Source organism: Bombus vosnesenskii, unplaced genomic scaffold (assembly GCF_011952255.1).
Source record: "Bombus vosnesenskii isolate JDL3184/JDL3185 unplaced genomic scaffold, Bvos_JDL3184-5_v1.1 scf7180000013304, whole genome shotgun sequence".
Classification (NCBI taxonomy): domain Eukaryota; kingdom Metazoa; phylum Arthropoda; class Insecta; order Hymenoptera; family Apidae; genus Bombus; species Bombus vosnesenskii.
Window position 1 is genome coordinate 3,810,818 of NW_022882953.1, and position 25,192 is coordinate 3,836,009.

A 25,192-nucleotide genomic window follows, 5' to 3' on the forward strand; every position below is an offset into this window, starting at 1 on the left:
CAGGTATACAATAAGCCTTCTTTTACACAACGACACACATGTGCGACACGTGTATAATGGATACCGATTATACATCGCCTTCATAATAGCTTTCATAATATCATACATCGCGATATATGTATCGGTGTGTGAAAGAGGCCTAACGCTATCGGACACTCAAAGAGTCCATACATTTTTGAGAATAGATATTTCATGAAGCTTCTTCATAATTACAAATTTTTTCCCAAATTCGTGCATACGTAATACGCATACGTAGTATGCATACATATAAAATATACGTAATAGAATACGTAAATAAAAATATTCCGCCTATAGGAATTGAGAAAAGGTTTTTAAATCGATAATCTCGACATTATTCTTGAAGTAATATAATTATGCGTGACACGTTAATGTATATCTATTAGAAAGATTTGCTTTAGTCTCTTTAAATTTCATACTAATATGATGCGCTTAGACTAACAATATGCGAACGTTGCTCGCTTTTCTTTCCCTTTACCAGCATTTGATAAAAGCTAACGAAAGTGTAAACCAGCATTCGTTCGAAGTTTGACGATTGCTTGCCGAATCGGAAATCGAACACTCGAATGCTGTAAAGACGTTTGTTCGATTCTTTTAGATATTATAATCTGTATGAACGTTTTCTCGCGTTTGCCGTGAAGGAATGGGACGTTCTTAGAGCACTTACATACTTATATATTTACATGTGTACTTATGTGGTTCTATATCGTCAATATATCGCTGATGATACAAGGGGGGGGGGGCGGGGCTCTATAATCCATCAAGCAGCACCAACAAGAACAGTAAAAAAATGTATAAAACGTGTTATCAAGGAAATGGTTTTTCGCCAGAACCCGCAGATGTTCCTCAGCGATCCCTTCGAAATCGTAAATGAATCCTACAGGCATTCCTCTGGCAGATAAGGGGAAGATAGTTCTGCCATTTAGTACCCAGTCAAGATCAATCTGAATCCTAAACGACACGGATAGATATGACATACAATTTACTTTTTTCTATACATAAAATTTTAAATTTAAATTCCATCGTATGCTTTTTGATATAGTAAAAAAATACTATTTATATCAAAATACCCAAATAAGGATTGCAAGAAGATTCAAAGAAGATATCTTTTCTGGAACATCTGTCATCAATTCTTTATATATAATAAATAAATAAATAAATATATTTATATATATATATATATAGGCATGTAAACATATGAATAAAACATTTGTACAAATTTTTCAACACAGTTAAGTGCTGTCTATTGAAAACGATCGTGTTTGAAGAGCAGAACGTGTTTTCATTAGAAAATTATACAATATCAAACATTTGTTCCTGTAAACTAAATGTCGATATTATCACAAAAATCGAAAACAGTCATAAATTTAATTTCCAAATATTCGCACACAAGAGAAGACACGTATAATGTTCATTTCTCTTTCTATGTTATAGAAACTAACTATCTATATAAATCAAATGCAAACGTGTTTGTATTATATCATATATATAATCATATTATAATAATTATTATATATTTGTTATTAATATATATTATCATATTAATTATAATTTCTACAGAGATATATATGTTAAGAGAGTTTAAGTTATAATATACATATACATACATAGAAGAGTAGGATTAGTTTCATGAATTTTGAATGCCAAATGAGCTGAAGCCAAATGTAAGAAACGTATAAGTATGCGTGAGTTTCAGAAAATATTGTAAAAGTCCATTTTCGGACTGTGAATATAAAATTAAATAAAATAAAGGATAAGATAACAACTATCGTAAATGAATAAATAAAAAGTTATTAAACGCTACCGATATGACGAACGGAAAAATATTTCGTCGGGAAAGTAAAATCGTAACACTGGAAGTGATTCTTTCGGAGGAACGTCTGAAAACTCGGCAAAGTCTGGAAATTACGCCTCGCGATTTTGTGGTGAAATCTGCCATTAAGTTGCCGTCGTAACGATGAAAATACCGAGGAAAAAAATTGAGATCGTTGCCTGTATTTCTTCAGAAACGATCGCGGCTGTAATCAGGCAGGGTGGAGGAAAGACGCGAGATCGATTTCCGGATTAAATTACCAATTCCTTGAGATCTCACTGGTACTTCGATGGAGAAAAAGGCTACGTAAATAGTAGTAATCACTAGCAACCTCGATTCGAGAAATATGGTTCCCTAGCTCCTCCATTAATAAGACGATAACGAGGCTTTAAATCGATGCGAGTGTCCACGTTCCTTTATACTTCGTTGTGTTACTAGTGGAAATAATATCATCGGCGAAGCCATGATATGCTTATAAAAATTATTTTGTCGTAATCGTATCTAGGTCTTTTGTATGAACGATAATTATAAAATTATCGCGTGGTATGTATTTTTGTAGGATGCTTACGAAGCATATACTAAATCCTAAGAGATACTTAGTAATTTACAGTAAAGTGAATTAATTGATTTCCTGGCTGACATTTTTGCAGAATTTTATTCTTAGTTGTAATTATTAAGAAAGGATTAAGTTAATATAACAATAAATAAAATCAGGATATAATACAGGAATTAAGAATTCAATGTAAAAATATAATACAGCGTAAGAAACTAGGAACAAGAACGCAACATCTTCCTTGTATTAGGCTATGGGCTTAAAGCACAAATAAATCAGTATTATTATCGTCACAATATTTAGTCATGTTTGATACTTTCAAACGGAAAAAATATTATAACCATTACGACGAGAAACGATCGAAATTTTATCTTTTCCGTCTTATTTGATAATAAAATGATTCGATCTGATTTAAGAAAGCTTTATCTCTATCTTTTCAAGTTCTAGCCCTTTGCTAAATACTAGTACCAAAATATGCAAAATTATAAATTAAAAGTGAGATCTATAAAGTTTTCGTAATACGCTATACATGGTAACGACGCGTTTCAATCAATAGCGAAACGTGCCTCATTCTCGAAAAACGTCGTCCACTTGAGACATTATCGAAGAATCGATTGGAAATTTTGCTTAATGCGCATAGCGGTAGCACTCAATCTTGGAAATGTTTTTTTATATTTCGTGCTGCGATCTTCCTTCCGGCGAGGTTTGTCGGATTTTAATAACTTCCGTTCACGGGTTTGGTATCGATAATCCCATTGTCGAGTGAATATCGAGAAAACTCCACTGCTGAATGGAGTACCGTAGAACCGCAGGAGACTGCTAATGCACTGTCAACAATGGATCTCTCACCAGGAAATCTCTCTCTCTCTCTCCTTCTCTGTTGCAATGAATTCGAGCTCTGTTGACTTCAACTACTTCACGTGCAAATGCCACGATGCCTGGACAAATCGTAATTAATTATTATAAAATTTAACCTATATTTCTATTGTACTATATTATCGTATTACAGTGGAACCTCGCTTTATCCGCACCTCGTGTGTACAAACAAATTCAGACTCAACCTCAGAAATACAAACTCTTAAGGGAGTCCCTATTATCCGAACTATTAGGTCATCCGAACTGCCTTGTACCCAGAATTGTTCGTATAAACGAGGTTCTACTATATTTTATTAATCAACATTATATTTCTTTTTTATTTCTTTTCTTTGGATAAAATATATATTATACGTATACGTTGTATTGGATAATGTAATTCTATCCTGTTAAGAACGCAGGATTTATTTTACGGATATTTTCTGTTCGTATTATCGATCGATTAAAATATGCGATGAACGTGAATTATACTAGAAAACTTCTTCTTCTCCAATATGATTTCAAACAATCGAATATAGGAGAAAATGCAAGGAATGGTATCTGCACGCTAGCTTCAAACTTAGCACGTGCGTGCCATTCCTCAAATTTCGTTCGATATTCAACTTTTAAACTTTGAAAAGTATTTCTTCGATGAGCGAGACGAGGAGATTCCTTTAGAATGGTAGTATCTAAGTATATCGCATATGCACGAGGTGTATCGAAAATTGTAATATAACCGCGAAACAGGTCGCATAAAATTTTTCGCATTTTCGTTCGTTCGAAATAACATGTCTGACCAAATAAAATGTGTATCGTCTAAACAATCGTTTTTAAAGGAAAAATCTTAAACGAATATAAATGCACGAACACGTATTTTTCCCTTTTTGATTTATTGTCTAACGTCAAATTACCTTTTAGTATTTAGTTCAATCACGTACGGAAAACAACATTGAAAACAACGCATTGAAAACGGAACTCTGTTACGTACTACATCTGCTAACGATAATGCTTCCATTTAAAAAATTTCAGGTCTCGCACTTTATCAAGATGGAAAATCTCGAAAGAAGAGAAAGAAGAGAAAAACAGAGACCATCGATAGATCATCGATCTGATCAATTTTGGGAAACCGGTGGGGGATCGGGCAACGAGAGCTACACATACATAGCGATGCGGAGCATCAGCGAGAGAGTAAGAGGGAAAGCGCAGGGTGGCAAACGCCGAGTTGCCACCCTTCGTCAGCTGTCCTGTACGAGGCAGCCAGTACGCGTCGTGGCTTCGCCACGTGCTTTTCGTCTCTTTGCAAAGTTCGTGTTCACCATCGTCGACGATGTTTTCATATTTGACCGTGATCTTGTTGTGTTGACTCGCCGATCAAATCGAACCACGGATTCTCCGCGATGCGATCAATTTGGGACATCTGGATCCGTTCGTGACCATCGGTCGTACATACTGTTTCGACGACCATGTGACGAACGAGACGCTTATCTTCGATACGAGTTCATTATGGAGATTCCAGCGTTTTTTCATCGAGCGTAATAATAGGTGAGTTTGTGAAAAATATCGTTCTTTTAATATGCAGTTTACTAATAAACTAAGCTTCAGTTTCGTTTCAAAGAAACCAGTGACACGAACCATAGTCAAGATCGACGTTTATATATTAAATTTCAGTTGAAAAGAATCAGCAATTTTTTTTGAAAAAAAAGGGAAGAGAAATGAGGTTTTTAATAATCGAAAGTCTTACTCGTTTAATTTTTTTGTGATATTCGTTGCTGCTTGTATATTTTGAATTTTTTATCGTAGTTATTTTTGTATCTTGACGATTCGTTTCTTACTTTATTTTGACAACAAATTTTACAAATCGAACGACGTGCAATTAGAATCGTTTGACCTTCGGTGAGAATTTTTAACACTCTCTTTGTACCTTGCTCGTGGGTGTAATTTTTGGTTCGGCAACGTAACATTAGTTTCTATTGAAATTTAGTTTGAAAATTAATTTTTGTTTTTTCTCTCTTGCAATGAATTTGTTCTTTCTTCGTGTGTTTAATATCTGCGATTCTTTTCCGAGAAAAATGATGAGGGTGCAAGTCGGAGACAAATGAAACTAAGACGTGTAATAATGATAATTATTTACTGACGCGAGATAAAATAATTGGATGATAAAAGTAAATGTTACATTGTGCTTTATTAAGAATTTAAATGATAAGAAATAAAAATAAGCTTGTTTTCATTGAAAGTAAGTTAGGCAGTTATTTGTTTTGAAATATAATTTTATAAACTAAAGGTGAAATATTAATAATGATTATAAATATCAATATGGACGGCGTATAAATTGAAATTCGAAGTGCATCTTTTTGCACAAATATGTACAGATAAAAATAAGTATAGAACAAATATTTATTTTAGTATTGTGCTAATTTTTGATACGCCAGAATAATTGTTTAACATTATTCTTGAATTGTAGAAGACGCAATGGCAAATTATTTTTGCCACTTTAAGAATTTAGGAATTCAAGTCTAAAAATTACGATAAAAAACTTCACTTTCTTAAGAATAAAGTCACGAAAGTGTAGTAAAAAGTTCTTAAAAATCGTCAGTTTATCTAAAAATTAGGCATCTTTACCCGCGGTAGCAAAGATTATGCTTTATCCTCTTCTTCGGCAAAGTTGTTCGCCACTTTCATTAAGAATACTTTAAAAGGTCGAAAAGTGTATTTTCATAACAGCAAGTGCAAAAAGTTTGAAGCGTAATTCGCTAAGCTTAGGAACATTTCGAAAGTTGAGATAAGCTATACTTCTACTTCATCGTTATGGTCAACACGTTCGACAAAGTTACTGGTTTGCCAACCTTGCTCAAGTTGGATTAGAAAAAATATGTAATATTGCTAATTATTTACTGATGTGAAATAAAATAATTGGATGTTATCAAAATGATATTGCAACAATAAAACTCGCTGAGAAAGATGTACTCATTCATTGGTTTTTTCATTGAATTCCAATCGAAAGATAAATTAGAGAAACAAACGAAGAGCTCACTAGACGTACAAGCATATGATATTCGTAAAAATAAATAGAAAATTTCACGTTAATGTAAACTTTATAAAACCAATGCTTGATACGTGATCTTAGTAACGTTATAATTCATTTTAAATAATAGTAAATATAACGCAATAAATACGTGTGATATCTGGAAAATACAAATCTATAATTCATTTTTTGAAGAAATACGTTCCTTTTCACATTCGAGTTTAGTAAAAGATGGGAAAGATATTGCGCCAGAGGAGAAATTATTTCTTGGGATGGACCTTTTTCCAAGAAATTCGTTTAAAGATCTTTTCGTACGACATCGCATAAACTTACACTTGATGTTCGTAAATTGGTTTCACATGCTATGGAACGTTAGTTATTCAACGAATCGTACTTTTATTATGTACACGCGCTCCGGTAACGCTTGAAGAGAAAATGTGACAAGAAGTACGAGGAGGTAAGCAGTTTCGTTACGGTGAAAAGAAGCTTGTAGGTAGAACGATATCTAAATGAGACTTAATAGAGATGATCTTTGCTAGATGAATGAGAGAGTTGGTATGTGATTCTCGCGAAGCGAAATAACGTGATAATTGCTTTAATGAACATTTATAGCAGTCGTTTTTATATGCGAAATTTGTAGCTTTCGCAGCGAAATTAGAAGAAGTTAACGTGCTTCTTTTTAGGAGAAACAATCTATCTTTTTATGTCGAAAAACTAAATTAACATACTATTCGCATATATTATAACTATATTTTATTACATTTTTCGTAATTCAGTGCCGTATATATTTAGCAATTTAATTTGCACGAAGGAAGATTTTATACATTTCTGCCATACATGGATGGTTACCTTTATTAATAAAGAAAATGCTCTAAATTACTTGGCATAGTTTAAAGATGATTTAAAAAACAAATTTTGAAAGAAATTATCTTCTTATCTGAATGAAATAGATGAAAAGATCAACCGAATAAAATATATTGCGATGCATTTGCCGTATAAAAACATCACTCGTAAAATCTTTCCTTGGAGAAATTCCTTAAAAAAACTTTCTTGCAAGAAAAAAATTACTAAAATAAGATCACGAATTCTTAGAAATTATATTTCTCGAAGAATGTTTACTCGAATAAAATTAAAAATATTGCATCGATATACGATAATAAGAAAAGGAAATATTACGTACTTTAAAATTTTAGTTTATTAAATTGAAATTCAAACATACCACTGATCATAATTTCTACGGAAAATTACTAAAGTTATACTCAAAAAAAAAAAAAAAAATAAAGATATTCAATTAAAAATTCAATCAGATATCGATAATATTTAATTAGAAATTTAATTGGATATCGATAATATTCAATTAAAAAATCATATGTGGGAAATAAATTAAGTACTTTAAGAATTATCATAGTATTACATCATTATTAGTATTAATTATAAAATTGTTAATAGTAATATCGATTCATATTAATTCCTATTATACCGTACAACGTCGAATCACATTTTCAATCGTTCGGCTCAATCAACCAGTTTTCATCGTCGAATCGATAATTATGTTGTTCATCACCATCTACAGGCTTTTCAATCGTTTGTTCAGCCGATCTTTTCAGTAAACTCGATGTTTGTCAATACGTGAAACATACACAATGTATCGGCAATCTGATTTCGCGGGAACGAAACGAAGATGCAAGTTATTCCCAGGCTGATTAGAAACTTTCGTCATAAAAGTTTGCCTCTCTCGCTGAAAAATCTTTTCTATATTTTAAACAATTAAAGAAAAATAAACAAAACATGGCTATCGAAGCAAATCTCCAATACCTCGATGCTCACCCTGTTGTTAGAAGTAAAACATATTAAAAAACTGTGCAAAAAGTATGGAAAATTAAAAATGCGGAAGGAAATCTCAAACGCCGAGATTGCTCTTCGAAGGAAAACGTGATTAAAATAAAGATATTCTGTTATCAATTGTTACAATGACCAACTTATTTTCCAAGAAAATCCCAAAACAGCTTACAAAATTGCTAAATATGATAGTAACGTGAAAAGATATGGAATATAAAAAATTGCTGCAGAAAGAAATCTCGAACACCGTAAGACTATTCTTCGAAGGAAAACGCGCTGCAAAATATATTCTGCTATCAATTGTTGCAATGACCGAACACGGCTTTGGTTATTGGGTCAAAACGAGTAAAAGGACACGTGATGCCTTCACTGGAAGCTTATGTCTTAAGATGCAGATTTTGTTGTATATGGTGGTTCGAAATGCAGCATACTCGTAGTTTTCGAGATATTAACAAAATTCTATTAGTACTACGTACATTACGAGATGCAGCCGACGCGATAGTCGCTTCGCTCGCCGGTCGACGAACTATTTATAATTTATAGTTTGCACGTAGGTATAGGATTATATAGGTTTGGGTTATCCTTTACTTTCCGACCGTGTCGTTTAGGTGGCCTGTTACGAGCGAAGCGACTATCGCCTCGACCGTGTTGCGCATGCAGTCACGTATGTATATCTAGGCAAGATGCAATGTATTAGTAATACTAATATATTTTTCTCGATACAATCTCGTGAACTGTGAGTTTCGGACCACCATAGTTGTAATTTTTTAGAGACGAGCTTCCGATCAAGGTATCACACGCCCTCCTATTCGTTGTCCCAATGAGTAAAACGAAATCCAATGACCAACTCATCGCTGAAAAAGTCTGAAAATATGTTGGAAAAATGTGAAACAGAAAAAATGCAGAGCAGAAAACATAGAAAATAATATAAAATAAGAAGAGAAATCTCGGATACCGCGAGGCTCTTTTTCGAAGAAACTTCGCTTTCAAACGCTTTATTCTCGTCCGGAAAAACCGTCTCACGGTTACGGAATCGTGTAGCGACTATCGCGAAAACACAAAAGCCACTGGAAAGGTCGCGATAAAGTCCTGGCACCCTTGAAAAGTGAGAAGAGTGTCAGTATCATTATTTACCCGGGACGTTTTCATGGCGAGAGACCTTGTCGACGATGGCAGATTTCGTTTCCTCGAGAATCGTGTGCCGACCGAATATCGCGGCTCCTGTGTTCACAGGGGTGCGATGTAATTTCTCGTTGACCCATCTGTGATGTTTTGCTCGATATTAGCAAGCTCTCGACGTTAAAGCCGGCCATTTCGAATGGAAACGGCAGCCGCGCAGTTTCCTGCAACCGTGGTGTTATTTTGTAACAAACGGTTTGTAATAATATCACTCGAGATTGCGAGGCTTAACGAAGTCGATGTTTCGTTTGCATCGTAGTCGAGGCTCTTGATTCCGTTGTAACATAATTAGAAATTGTGATGAGATCGTAGTTTACGTATACAGTAATTCTGTTCGGTTTCTTTCCGTTTCTTTGTTTCAATTATAAGCTTTACATATTTTCACGTCGCATCTACCGCCAATTGTAAGCCATTCATTGGCGAAAGTGACACGATTCTATGATTTTCTTTTATATCGAAGAATCAAAATTATATTGAAAGAATTTGATGTGTTTCGGATAAATTAGACTTCTGTGCGGTCACAGAACCATTTGTTGGACTGCTGATTTAGTTTAGAAGTGGTGCGAGGATTCCGGATTCCAAGAAATTTGACACGAAATTAGATCGGTCGTAGTGTCATTTTCGTGCTGTATGCAAATCGAAGTAAAGGAGATCTTTATTAGCCACTCGGTAGAACTTCGTGTTTAATTCAAAAGAAACTACTTTTGGTGTTTTTAGCTGATACAGTTGTTGATATAAAGTACAAAGTGAAAGTTTAATGCACCTGTTACTTCCTTGCCCTTTAATGTACGCATTAATCTTTTGAGAGAATTTCTCGAAGATAAACATTTTACATACGATCCATAAACGACTTTTTCATGAACTTTCATTTGTTTCTTCGTGTTTCTTTATGGACGATTTGAAACTTTTCATAACCACTGTGTTTGTAGATGTGTACTTTATGTATCTTGTAATTATTCGTAACAAATCGTACCGCGGATTATGTAGGTACAGGTGAAAGTATGAGTCGAATGGTAATATTAACGAACGTCGATAACTACTAACTGTAACGACATAATTGGTAGCATTAAAATTGAATTATATTCATTTCTAACGAGTCATAAAATTCTCTCTTTCTGTCCACGTTATATATTCCGTCATTGTTCGCTTCGCGTTTCTCCATCTTTACTATTTTTATATTTTACTGTCTTTATTTATATTATTGCTGTCTATTACTCGTTAATTTCTTTTTTGCTCTTATATTTTAAAGGTGGTACTGACTTTAAGTTAATAAATAAATAGTGATACTTAGAATGGATTTCTTATTTAACTTATAAATATTTCACAATTTGTATAAATGCATTTCTCGGTAGAATGAGCATCATAGAACGCTATCGAAAGATATCGTGAGAAAGACTGGAAAAAACGAATTCAGAGCGACGATGGCGGTAACAACGTGCGTGAAAACGTGACAAATAAATACTGACAGTTCGGTGCCAATATGGGTCGTGATATCACTTTAACAACGACGATAAATCTAATCGCGTGAAAGCCTCGATACCGTAAATATATAGGGTGCTTCGGTAAATACTTAGTATGTATCTTGATATTGTCTGAGCGAGATAAATTTGCACTGGAAAAACTACGTGTAGAAAGGCGACCATTTTATGACAAAGAATTTTTTCAAAGTAGGTCCATTCGTCTTTGTCTTTAGAAGGATAACATTCCATCTTTTAATATTTTTATAATAATTACTAGTATCTTCCGAACAACTATGAAAACTTTTTATTATACCCAGTTTTTATACGTCATGAGACTCTTTGATTATCTAGTATTAATAAATATGATATAGCAAAATGTGTTAATACGTGTAATACATGAAATGTTAATGTAATAAAACATTGAATATTAAAACAAAAGAATATTTTCTGAAAAAACACGTCGAAATAATTTCTATGCAGTGCGCCAGTAATTAGTAATGTGAGTTTATACAGAACCATTTAGTTGCTTCTAGTTAATAGCCATAACAACTATAACAACAACGCTATATACGATTGTTCGTTAGTAGTTATAGACACTAATCGAAGATTTCTTGTAGACGATAACGTAAGTGCAAGTAAATCTTGTCATGTAATGTCTTACATGCCAATAGGAATATCGTAGTACAGAATTTAATAGCAACTTCCATTCGTAAATAATTATTAATAGTTTAATCTAATAATATAATAATTACTAATAGTTGAAAGATGCCACCGGTACGTCTAACATTGTGTCCGTGTAAAACAACGTAAGTGTAATTATGCGATAAATATGTTCAAACACATGGTCACTAAATATGACCAATTCTATAGTTCTTACTGGGAACATTATAAAATGCACTTTCGTAAGAAAAATAAAAAGTGTTTGAAATATATGATTAGTTATATTTATTTTATTAAATAAATGTATTTTTTTGTGTTTCATACAAGTTATTTAGAGACAAAGAGGATCGATGTTTTCTCTGCAACTAAGATGTAGCACATATAAGCTTTTCTACAATTACGATTCTTTTTCTGATGAATTTCGACTATATTAGTGCAAAAAAATGGAAAGTTTTTCCTTTGGATTATTGTACACTTAAGATTTTATAATAATCAAAACAATTCAACTTGCGAAGATAATGTTAAATCAGTGAAGTATTTTCTCGCTCGTAAAAAATTTGATGTTTAGCACTTACAGTGTTGTCTACGAGAAGTCTTCGATCGTTTATCAAAAATAATGATAGTACAAGATTATATAGATAAATTAAATTGTCGACAATTTTTTTTGTTTCGTTTCAGTGTGACTGATTCTTTATTGTAGGAAAGATATTATTATAAACAAGTAACGTACTATTTTTTATATTAAAAGGCTTAAAAACATCACAACTTTATAATCACTTTGTTTCTTATAAAGGCCTTTTATTAACTGAATTATGACTCTGAGTGGCCAATAAAGTTACGAAGGCAGTCTATAAAAGCGAATGAAACCGTTGGAAATTCTGACAAAGTTTTCCGACATGTAAAGAGCACATTTAGATGCGGTGAGATTTATTGTAGAAATAAAATTTTTTACAACTCGCGTTATGATACCGAAGCTGTACTAAAAATCTTAAATGCGTCTAGTTCCAAATAATTATATTCAAAATGAATATAGCAAACAAATAATATAACAACTATTTACGTAATCATCTTATGAACGAAATTTCTATGGATTAATAAAAATCTTTATACGAATCAATAAACTGTCGAAATAGACCCGTAAAAAAGTACAATATTATTATTCAATATTAAAATATTATTCTGAAAACGAAAAATCCCTAACAAGTAGTAAATATAATAGATTTGTAGTATTAAATAGATTAAAAAGAATCTTTAAATAAATATGAGTAATGTATTAAATATAGTAAAAAAGTAGTAATTATAGTAAAAGGTAGTAAATCTAAAAATAGTAAATCTTTAATAAATAATATATTTAAAAGCTTCCATAAGGATATACGATTTTTAAATTCGTAGACTGTGCTGGTCCAATATTTTAGCTTTCTGAACGTGATGGACATATACCTACATGTGATTATAAACCAGGAATAATATCAACTAATACAACAAATGTTACATGTGTACACCTCAATCGCAGATTTTGTATTTTATGCTTGTATATTATCTGTATTGTATTTATATGCCCTCGAACAACAGTTTCATGTAATAACAAGAGAGAAGATAAACTCTGTATACATATATGGGAATTTTTGCATGGACAGCTGGTTGAATTGGTTTAGTCAAAGTAAAGACGCGAGATTTCGAAATTGCATTGTTTGGTTCGTTTTTAAGAGCGAGTGGTATTATACGAGTTGGTTAAAAAATTTTCCTTCTTTGACCTATATTCTCGCATTGGAGATTAAAGCGTTATAATGGAGAGTTCGTATAATATGCGAATCATTATGACAAGAGATTTGAGAAGCCTGTTCGAATAATATTTGTTAGCGGTCGTACAATTAAAAGTATAATAATTGAAATTTCAAAGATTTGTATGTACAGATTCGTTCCGTTTGTAATATAAAAAAGAAATATGTGTTTTGTCTATGAATTTGTTCGTAAAAGGTGTATGGATTAGATTATTTGTAAATTTTATAATTTTATAAATCTGCTATGCGGAAAGAGAATCATGGAGCATATTTTCTGCTTTAACTTACAATTTAATCGGCTGAAAAATTGCAGGAAGAAATGGAGTGACTCGAATAAATTACAGATGAATGGTGGGAATAATATTATGCAATTTGCATCATCCAATTTGCTTTTGATATACTTTACAATTTTACTTTTTTTAGTTTACATAAGCATAGCATCTGTTTACGATACTTTTAGTATATACATTACAGTGAAATAAGTTTTCCTATAATAATTTAATAGTACGTAATTTCAACCGATTAATAATCCTCGTACGACCGTTTTATTGGAGCTACATCGATTAGTTTTAGATTTGTAACACAGTTCCAAATAAATGCAAATCAAAGCATTAGCCATTAGTAACGATGACAAGGAAATACATTATTCATTATATTTCGGTTGATTAATATACCGGATCAAAATTGAAACCTTCCCAATTTATTATTATTTATCAATCTCATTACATAGTTATCGAAAATCTGCCTGACAGTGATTTGAATAATTTTTCACGAAAATATTAATTTAACATATACGCAAAACTCTGTAATATAATTGATACGAATAACATAATAATTAATCTCTCAACCAACAAAATGTCGCGATAATATTCAAATTTAATTTACAGAAGAAAGTTCTACACGACTAATAACTCTTAATAAATAAATCAAGTCTTACTACTTTGAAACATACTCGAGCGCAGATTACACGTGTTTCGTCTAACAATGCTTTGAAAAACTAACGAGATACGATCTATACAGGAGAAAAAGAATGTGTTGGAAACCGTACGACCTCGTATCGAAGGGAATTTCCGCAGTAAGAAAAGCGCCATTGGCTAAACCGATAAACACCAGAAAGCTTTAGCCATGCGACTACGTTGAAAAATGTTTGCTTCGAGGCTTCTTTACTGCTCCTGAGTTAGGAATATCCTTTTGATGATACAATCCATGTCGTGGATAAGGGTTCCCTTTTTTGATGCAAAATCTCAATGATATATCGTGGCAACCGTGAAATAAAGTACCAAAGGAGTGAAAAATTGCATGGATGACGAATGATTAAAACCTGCGAATAGATGTTTACGCTGAAATATCGTTTGCGAGCGAAGGATGGTTCGAGCAATGTACTTATACGGGGAATCATCATGCATAGCACCGCGTAAAAATTTGATCACACGTGGCAAGAACGTGTACTGTCTGTGTGAGATTTAGAGGCAGAGTGCAGATCTTTATGCAAATTCGTATTTTCGAGAATATAGTTAAAAAAGTGGAGTCTCGGTAAAAAAAATTATTTTACCTACATCTGATGCATTTTTTTTTTAATTCATTTCTGTGTAATTTCGCACTTTCAAATTTTTTATACACGCATAAAAATTCGTAGCCTTTTTTATAAAAATTTATAAAAATTCGATACGATTGAATCAAGAGAACGCGCGTATCAAAAGGATCGTATTATGTTAAATAGATCATATTAAGTTAAGCTTACGAGAGTTGTGAAATAGAGAGCAATAGCATGTTACAACTTGAAGAAATTATAATTTCACTAAATTCCATGATACCACACTTGGAAACTGAAGCGTATCCTTCGATAATGCTTGTAAGAATATGAATAATGCTGAAACATTTGCAGCGCTATTAATAACGTTACCCTTGTCCAGAGTTGTTTACTAAAATGATACATTTAATTTCCCGGACACGATCCTACAAAGTTTTACAAAAAGAACGGATTATTATAAAAAATTTTGCATAATGTTAATGTAAGGCACGAAAGACGTGACAGATAGTCCTCGTTGTCTAACATAATTTCACACGATTTCACAACGTGCTACCACTTCCGCTGTTATTAGGCTCTTCTTCTTCTTTCCCTCCTTCCTGATCTGCTTCGTCGTTTCCTTCCTCGTTGGCATTCAATTTACTTGCTTCGTTGTCGTCGTTGGAATATTTCATATTTAATTGCTGCGATTGTTGTTTTTGAGGGCTGTGATGCCGCGATATCGATCTCCTATATTGTTTGCCAAATCCGTCGTGACTGGATTCTGGACACATCGAGTTTCTCCTCCTCGCTGCAAAATAATTTATACAACTCTTTTAGCTTAATCGTATCAGAGTTCGTGTAACACCTGTTGACAAAATAAGTCAGGACAGAAAAGAGAACAAAATCTCTGTGATTTGTCGCTACGACTTTTTGTTGCAACAAAAAAAGCGGGTTCTTTATCATTTGCCATTTACATCTGCCCTTATGCCACAAATTGAATCAAGTATTATAGTCGCCAGTCTTCTGACAATGAGCTCAATGAGACACAATAGGCGAGCAGAGGTTTAATTTCGCCAAGCTCTGAAAAATGTCCTCGGCGTCTAAATATAGAGAAAGTCTACGCGAGACAAATCGTTCTTTTCCCCTAGAGAAGAGGCCCTAAACTTAGCCGTAAACTCAGAGGCTTTAAAAAACGAAGAAAGCAACGGCTGAAAAGAGACCAAAGGGAAGGGACATTCAGTCAGATATCGATATTTTGGTAAAAGTCAATTGAAATGAAATCAATTAATACATAGAGAACCTACAAAGAGGACTGCGCGTAGTAAACGCGAGCGTTGTTATTGTAACTCGAGGTAAAGTGTTTTTTATTCAAGGACTTTGTTATTAAACGTATCGTTCAATAACAGAAGATTGTTTATCGTTCATTTCATTTCAATTAACCATCAACTTGATACCGAAGATATAAAAGGTACGAATCTCCAGCGAACGTGATACGCGTACATAAAAATTCAATTTTGTAAGCAAAGGTGTACCGTGCCGACTGGAAGAAGATGGAAGGTTTCGTTTTATCTATATCATCTTTTTATCACTTTTTACGTAAGATCGAAACTTTTATACCCATCTTTAGAGGTTTACGCTGTATATCCATAAAGAAGAGCAATACAACGAGGAATTAGTAAAAGCATCTCGGAGATTTTGCTTTGAGTGCACTTAAGTAGCCTGCAAGTAAAAATGTTGCGGTTTCGATTTTTCTCCCTTTTACCCGGTTTCTTTTATTCGAAAAGTCTTTTGTCTTCAGACGAGCACGATATCGAGATGAACTCTTATCAGAATATAAGATAACTCTTGTCAAAATACAAATCTTGCAGAAAAAAAGCAAATAGCAGATAATAAAAATATAAATTACATAAATTTTGCTAATCACGGTTAATTGCCAATTATTCTAATATCGGTAATTTCGTGCATCGTGTTTCACGATTTAATAACCCGCAAATTGCATAACATTCCATAAGATTAATCTTTTATTTATAGTCAGTTTACTCTAATTTTATTTAGTTTTCGTATATCGTTGCTCCGAGTCGGCCAAAGTGTCTGGGTATTTGTAAGTAGCATTGTATGTAGTTTTTACCTTTGGCCTTTCTATCCTCGTATTCGCTACAGTCCGACAAATCGCTGTAGTTACTTGGATCCCTCCGCTTCGTCTTGGTTCTTTTACGATTAGGCGAACCCGACGTGTTTCCAATATCTGCTTCAAGCCTGCTGTTCGAGATCTTGTGTCGCGGTGACCGAACACTTTCCCCCTTTTCTTTGTACTTTAGTTTTCGTATCTCTCCGATGTGCTTTGGCTCGTCGCGTTTCCTGGATCTGCTGCGACGTTTTCGTCTTTTCTGACTATCGCTGCGTCTTCGTCTTTTCTCGCCGCGTGGCCTCCTTCGTTTCTCTCTTAAACGATTAATTTCCATCGTTATATTATTCATTCCTTATTATATTCGTTATATATTAGATTCTTAAACTTAATCCTGCGTAGACAAGCCTGATGGTTCAAGTAAAACTTCTGCCTTGAAAATTCCTTCGAACAAACATTTTGTTTCGATGGGAAAAAGTCAAATACTTCGGGAATCTAGCGAAGGAATAATTGTATGTAATAATTGTATCTATGTAAGATAAGGAACAATCGTATAATGTTACAAAGATTTTGACAAGTATTTCAAGTTTTTTCCAAATCCTGCAACAGTGTGAAAAATAAGCTCGAACGCTTAAACGATCCGGTATAGCAACAGAACGTGAAAAAATACATTTACCTATGAACGTTTGAGATGGAACGCAATATGAATCAGTGGAAGTAACTATTTTCTGATATAGTGGAATACTTTTATTTCTCTGACGTTTGAAAATGGAAAAAATCATTTCTTATAAAAATGGAGAATATACTTTTCTATGAGAATGAGAAGCACGTGTTTGTGCGTATTTTTTGAAACGCGCGCACTGGGCTTTAAGATCTATAAAACCTTGTCTAGAAATAGAGGATATTCTTATCTGCAAGAATCTGCGTAAGTCTTATAAAAGAAATAGAGGATGTTCTTTCAATCAGAAAAAGGGATACATATTCGATGAGTTCTATAGAAAACACCTTTTTTAAATCTATAAAATTTCTTATAAAAATAGCGAATGTCCTCTTCTATAGGGCTGAAGGATATATACACTTCTATGTGATCTTTGAAATACAATTTTTTTTAAACCTATAAAACTTTCTATAGAAACGAAAAATGCCTTTTCCTGTAAGAACGGGGGTATGTATTTATACGTGTTCGTTGGAATGCAGTGCTTTTAAAGCTGCAGTCGCATTACAGAAATATGACTTTTCGGGTAAAGCGAAAATTGTATGGAGCAATGCATAGAATGATTAACCGATTTTCAACTGATCTAAAGTTTTCCGGAATGGGAGTATCGGGATATTGACAGAATAGTTATCGAACAGTGTCTTTTTTTTATTTTTCTATTTTCTCTCTGCAACGTAGTTGTTCTTTCTATCGCGTCTCATCAGAATATTTTCATTATCTAATTCTTTTATTATTATAGTATCATATTTTAACGAAATCACGAAAAATTATTCAAGCTCGCGTTAAAAACGCCTTTTCTCCTCATATCGTTATAACGAATTACAGTTTTAACCATCGCACTGTGCAGAAAACACAGTTCCGCAAGTAGTTGGCAAACATTTAATCTAGAATTTCCAAAGACTTTATGAGCAGTTCGAAAGCAATTATACATTTTGTTATCTAACATCTATAAATTCAGACGTTGGAAACTTATGATTTAACACTTTACTCCGACAATTGAATCCATATAATGTTATTACCAATGTTATTCTAATCCGTATAGTACTAAAAATTTGTTGAACTATATCAACCTTGTTGCATTATTAATTGCCCCAATTTTTTGAGTTTCTGTTTTATGTAGAGTTTAAAAAAGCAGCTCAAAATTCTTCAATACTCTCCCAAGTTTCCAGAACATCGTCAAACAGCTTTTTATTGCTACGTGTTACCTTAATCATTCTTAAGGGAAGCAAAATTTCAAGAAAGATGTGGAGAAAATGTGAACTGATTTAAAATCACTGGGAATTAATCTAAGCGTTAATGTTAGTCTAAGGTTTAATTTATTTACTCGAGATATTTATCGTCTCATCCTAACATTTTTTAATTTTCGATGAAAATACGCAAATATATAGAATATACATATTTCTTAGATTTCCTATAGAATATACATATTTGAAGGTTGTAGAGATTAATTGCTCAAAGTGGTTAGAGCAAAGTATAACTGCTCAAGGATCGTGTCAATTTAACGATTACCTACGTAAAGGGACAAGTTGACATTCTGCTCCGCATGACGTCTGCGTTTAACATCGTTTTACGAAGACGAGAACTTGCGTAACTATATTATCCGACTGATATTAATTGGATCATAGTCTCACTAGTCACAGGGAATCATAGAAAGTTATAATGAAACGCGATTGAGCATGCTATTAAGGTACAGAGGACAAAAGTTTTTGCTATCCAAGATACTTTCTCTCGCGTGATCTAAGAAATAAACACGTTCATCGCCTATCGATTAGATAGCGTGGTAAATAACAATTGAAAAATAGTGATAGAAGTTACCGCAAATTACGTTCGTCGATTTGAGTTAGATTGCGAGTATCTTTGCAAACATGCATTTTTCTTAACACAACTGAAAAAGTTGCACCTAAATACTGATTTGCTCCACTCTCTAAATATTATAGCGAGTGCTCTATTTTGGATATGTTATACATAGTTCTGTATTTTATCTTATTTTTGCACGTTTCAATTTCCAATAAACGCACGAATGCTCGCATTTTGATTATAATATATCGATTCTCGAAATATATAATGTAGCGGTGTTTAGCGTGATAAAAACTCAAAGACGCAAAGACCCTGGGTTCAATCATAATTAATCGATCGTTATATAATTAACCTATTTTCCTCTTCGTCGTTGGATTGACTTCTCGAAGACGTTTGTTGTATGTCGGATATGTTCGTTCCATCGGCAGATCTCTGTTCGTTATTCTCCTTCACGGACTGCTTAATCGGAGCTGGATTTAACGTGAACACTGCCTTGTAACGACCACTTCTATGCCGCAACAATCCGGCATTCACCGCGTGCTTCAGAGCCCGATGAACCTGAAAGCTTTTCTCATAAGAAACGACAAATGGGAAGCTTGCGGGAAACGTTGAGCGCATTTTCGTGTTTTATAATTGAGAAGTTGAGAGGACAAAAATAATGGAAGTACCAAAAATTTGTAATGCAAGTCCTATTTCAAGGCGTCTATGTAAATACCAGAGGCGAAAATTCTTAACGTACATAAAAAATATGCTCTTGTTACGGTACAACGTTTATCGCTTAAATAATGTAAACTTTCATTATTTACCGTATTATCACTTATTTTTGACAGTGCTGTAAATAATTATAGACGCCAACACGTTGTTTGTACTATTTTTTTGAGATTTCTGAGAAACCACTGATCGTGTCTGGGTATGTGGAGAGAAATTTTTTTTTTAGTCTAACGTCGTAGGATGTCAGGAGATATTACATGGCGAAATATTACCTTTCATAACCGAAATAATAGACAGAGAAACGATTTTTCAACGAGACAGTGCTCCTACTCATATAGTTGCGACTACAAAATAATGGTTTCAAGATTTCGGAAACCAACTATGGGGAACAGCGAGTAATTCCAACATAGAATTTCTTCAACGATTCCAATCAAAAACTTTAAGATCTTTAATAGATGCACCTTGGTATGTTACCAACGAAACAATACGCGACCTTAAGATACCTACAGTTAAAGAAGAAATATCCAAATTGAGTAATAGATATAACACAAGAATTAACAACCACCAAAACCCATTAGTTACTCAATTACTTGACACGACGGATCAGATTCGCAGGCTAAAAAGACATTACCCTCTAGATTTAAACATTTGATTCAGCTAGAATGAAACATACGATAATCATTTATTATTCACGTTATAGTACCACGCCAGAATAATTTACTTATAATTCTCAATGAGAATCGATTGTAAACTACTTCCAAATAAAAAAAAAAGTTCTCGGAATAGAATTATTATCATGACCAGCTTTGAGTCTCAATCTGAAACCGATCGAGAACTTGCGGAGAATTGTACAATAGCAAAAAAGATTTACGATCAGGATAAGCCGCCTATAGAAAATATCGTGGAACTTAAGAAAGAAAAAAAATCCGCATGGGCGAATATTCGAAAGGAAACTTTAAATAAGTTGGTAGATAGTGTACCTAACAAATTAATAGAAGTAATCAGAAATAAAGGAAAATCCATTAAATATTTAGCGAAAACGTAACAAAGTTAACATCGAGTTTATATTCTTACACAGTCAAAAAAACAATTTTAAGAGGAAATTTCATTTCTTCCAAACTTCGAGAAAAGAAAATTTTTCTTTTATATTACAATATGAAAATATATCAACAATTTTGCCAATTTCCGTTTCAGTATTATGACAAATCTATCTAAACTGATAGTAAGATATTCAATGTTAATACTACCAGTGATATTTAAATAGCAAATATATGCATTTATATGTATTATAAATATAATAAAAATATTATTGCAATGTTTATTAATATGTAATTTAGATTTATATTGTAATGACTCCATAAAAAGGTAGCGAGTGTTGCTTCTAATTGCTAATTCAGCATTAATTTTTACAATGTGCGCAAATTCGCATATTGTTATTACAAATCGACCAGAGTGCCCGTATACTTATGAGCGATCGTGTATATAAATTTAGTGAGAAAACAAACAGTCAAAAGTGTGACTAATCGTAGTGTTGGTAATTTCATTACTTGTACGTTCTACTTGAAATTGTTTTGAAATTATATAATTTACCAGCAGAATTTTATTGGATATTAAATATCACTAATATAACATTAAGATAAGTAGGAGCAAACACTGTCTGTTCGAATGTATAATCGTTGGAAACTGCGGCATTAAGGAAAATGCTGGAAAATGCTCCTTCTTCCACGAAGGATGGAAGCTTCGAGGCGTCTGGTGGATCGTCAAAGACGTTCGAAGATTCTTAGAGCGCTTCGAATTGTTTGACAACCAACTACAGCATCATTGTGAAAATCTTGTAAATTCGTGGAACCAGCCCTTCGCAGATCGTTCGCCTTTCTATCACACGTAATTTCGAGGAATTTCTAATTTTTAATTTTCTCAAAGAGAAAATTTTCACGAACACTAAAGACTAAAAATAGAAATCGAACCGTAGATAAGGATAAAGATGAGCTTCAAAGATTAAAATACTAAAAATATTAAAATACTAAAAATATTTGTTTGACGATTAGAAAATTTCGATCGTCAAAACTCGAACAAATCGCTTCTCCTCTTCTCGATTTTTAAGTTATTAATTATTTGGAGTAACTTGCTCCAAATTTACTTGCGCGTAAGTGAAAAAGATAACTTCATAATCGAAATCCACGTATCTTTAAATTTTCAAATTTAGCTATTATGTAAAAAAAGAGATACACCGATAAGTATCTTAGAAATTTTTCAAATCGTTTGAAATCCTAGGAGTAGTGGGAAAAATTCGTCTTTCGTTACAGTTACTAAATCGTATCATTTGCATAATGAATATACCATGAAACTCGTCCCATCCTTGAAAAATCAAATAACTCTTTACGAGTGCGAAAATTAATATTGGAATAAGCAGGAAGAAACAAGAAAAACGTAAGGAAATGGTATGATTTTCAATTGACAATGTCGAATCACTAGGAATCGTAGGAAATTAATTTACGTTCACCCCTCTGTCACCTGCATCGTCAAGTTCCTCGGGGGACCCTTGGAAGTTTGTCGAAGGAAGTCGAGGACATCTCGAGCGGTGGATCCTTTCCCCTCACATAGATGCACCACGGCATCGAGTACGCGATTCATTAGTCGTGGATTCGACGCATACACCATGGTTGATTCGCTTCCAACCTCTTGCAACTACGCTGCATGGAAATATAAAATAATATGTATATTATATATATAAAATATATATATAATACAATTATATGAATATGTAATAAATATAATATATTAATAGATATAAAGTATTAAGATAATTTACTAATATCATTCAAAAGTCTAATTATAAAAATGATTGAAAACAGAGTTTCGAATTTATTAATTTACATAATAAGCACATAATTAGCATAAATTATGCTAAATATTTTAGGATTATGTATTGTTATTACTATGTGCACGGTAACGAGTATAGAAAGAGATGATTGCCTTTATGATAAATGAGAATATAATTTAAAAGAAAGTAGATAGTAAGATGCGACTTTTACCTCCTGAAGATTTAAATCCTAAGAGAACGTAGGTATTCGAATCATAACATTGCCGAAATAAATCGATGGTATAATTATGCAAATTGGAATTTCTCCAAACCACAAATTTAATTAGAACATATCGAATTTTACTCGGATCAACAGCAAACTGACGCGTAATGCAACGCGTTGCTGGGCAGTTTTATTGTCATTTTTTAATCTCGATTCTGCAATCAAACGTTGCTAATTTCAATAGCTACGTTTGAATGTGTCAGTTTGATAGAAATTGTATCATTTCATCGAAAATACCGAAATCATAAAACGATACTACAACTTGACATACATTTGTTCTCTTTTTTTTCTGAAATGCTGGAGTTTCCTCGTGATAAAATATACAGATAATTAAATTGTATTTTCTGAATATCTTCTAATTAATTCTAAAAACTGTATTACGATTACACGACGACTGTATAATGAAATGAAAGTTATATACATTTTATAGCGATATAATGAGCATAATCTGTTCTATACAGAAACGTAATTTATTATTTAAATACTATATATATGAACACAGTGTGCAAGATATTTACATTATGAATGATATTGTAATTACATTATTATAATTATTCTATTTAACAAATATGTAACCGTTAATTTATAACTTGTAATTTACCAGTTTATTATTGTAATAATAATAATTTATTGATTGTCAAATTATTATGTACAGTTCGATGTAGTTTCGATCTATAATATTATTTGCTACTTAACTACTTTCACATACAAGATATGCCTCTCAAACACAAATTTTTTAATACAATAATGATCTAACGTCGAACTTGTGCTTATCTTTACACAGTTATCTCAGCTATCTTCTTTCATGTACAACGTCGTATCGAGAACATTGTCACGTACTGTTCGATCACACACAACCTCCCTCATAAGTATCAGTACACTCGATGGTTTGCTATCAGGGAATCGGTTAATCGATCAGAGAAGAAGAAGTATGATTCAAAATACACGACAAAAATGTAGAGATCTACTTGCAAGATCTATAAAAGAACAACGAATTGATATAATTGAATAATTAATTTTTTATTTTGATCTAAATCTCCATTGAAAGAAATTGCAATAAGAGAAATTTGCTCAAAATCTAATGGAAATTTAGAATCTGGTATGTAAAATCGTTTACGACATATATGAAATCAAATAACGCCAAATAGAATGGACAAACTAATAATACATATGTATAAGATACGGTGAAAAATTATTAAACCAAAGTCTGAACGATATCTTTTACTCCGCAAAGAAAGAAGTTCAATGGTGCGGAATTTAGGTGATCTACGAGAAGCGTTACCATGGTAGATTTATCACAATCGTTGTATTCTACTATTCTATGTGACACTGCAATGACTTCGTCTATATCATTTTCATACGAGTCTACTTCCTCATTTTCTTCTGTCACTTCATGCAGCAAAAGTTTGCCATGTACTCTCTTCGATGTTTCCTTGGTTTCTTTGGTTTTTTCATGATCAATTAGTCACGTGCTACCATATTGCTGCTATCTTTTAAACTTAATTTTTTATGAATTCCAATTACATTTCTGTTCGTAAAACAAGTGTGTAAACACTTCGTATGTTTACATACGGTATTGTAATAGAACATTTCACTAACAAAACGTTCATATAACACAACATTTAACTAATAGAACGTTCATATAACAGAAGGTTTAGCTAACAGAACGTTTATATATCATACTCTCCATATAATAGAACGTTTAATTAACAAAACTTTCGTATAATAGAACATTCAACTAATACAACGTTCATATAACAGAAGGTTCAACTAACAGAACGTTCATATAGTAAGACGTTCAACTAACAGAATATCCACATAATAACGTTTCGATAATAAAAAAAATCCAACTAATAGAACGTTTATATAATATAATAGCTATATAATAGAATATGTCACTAACAAAACGTTCGTATAATGGAACATTCAACTAACAGAACGTACATAAAACAGAAGGTTCAGCTAATAGAACGTTCATATAACATAATCTCTATATAATAGAACGTTTAACTAACAAAACGTTCGTATAACAGAACATTCAACTAACAGAACGTTCATAAAGCAAAAAGTT

At 32.7% G+C, this 25,192-nt stretch overlaps 2 protein-coding genes across 3 annotated transcripts in view; one reads left to right on the top strand and one right to left on the bottom strand.

Moving 5' to 3' along the window:
• The window catches only part of LOC117234385 (gamma-aminobutyric acid receptor alpha-like), a 95,830-nt gene that overhangs the window by 15,805 nt on the left and 54,833 nt on the right, over positions 1–25,192 (top strand). Inside the window, exon 1 of one of the 2 annotated variants that reach the window (XM_033495533.1) lies at positions 4,549–4,778. The exons of the other annotated variant lie outside the window; for it this stretch is intronic. The gene's annotated coding sequence lies outside the window, so the exon portion shown is untranslated. Of the gene's footprint in view, positions 1–4,548; positions 4,779–25,192 lie in introns of those variants that run through there. 2 annotated transcript variants of the gene reach the window in all.
• Positions 15,077–22,720, bottom strand: LOC117234392 (luc7-like protein 3). Its single transcript, XM_033495544.1, has 4 exons — positions 22,550–22,720; positions 19,677–19,882; positions 16,816–17,129; positions 15,077–15,495 (listed from the first exon to the last, which is right to left on the bottom strand). Exons 1-4 carry the CDS (start codon positions 22,694–22,696, stop codon positions 15,248–15,250), a joined length of 915 nt encoding a protein of 304 aa, XP_033351435.1. The 5' UTR covers positions 22,697–22,720; the 3' UTR covers positions 15,077–15,247.

Coding starts and splice junctions, on each gene's coding strand:
- LOC117234392 (XM_033495544.1), bottom strand. CDS start 22,696: ATGGTGTATGCGTCGAATCCACGACTAATGAATCGCGTACTCGATGCC. Junction 17,130..19,676: donor AACGACGAAGAGGAAAATAG/GTTAATTATATA, acceptor TAATCGTTTAAG/AGAGAAACGAAGGAGGCCAC. Junction 15,496..16,815: donor CGAGGATAGAAAGGCCAAAG/GTAAAAACTACA, acceptor ATTATTTTGCAG/CGAGGAGGAGAAACTCGATG.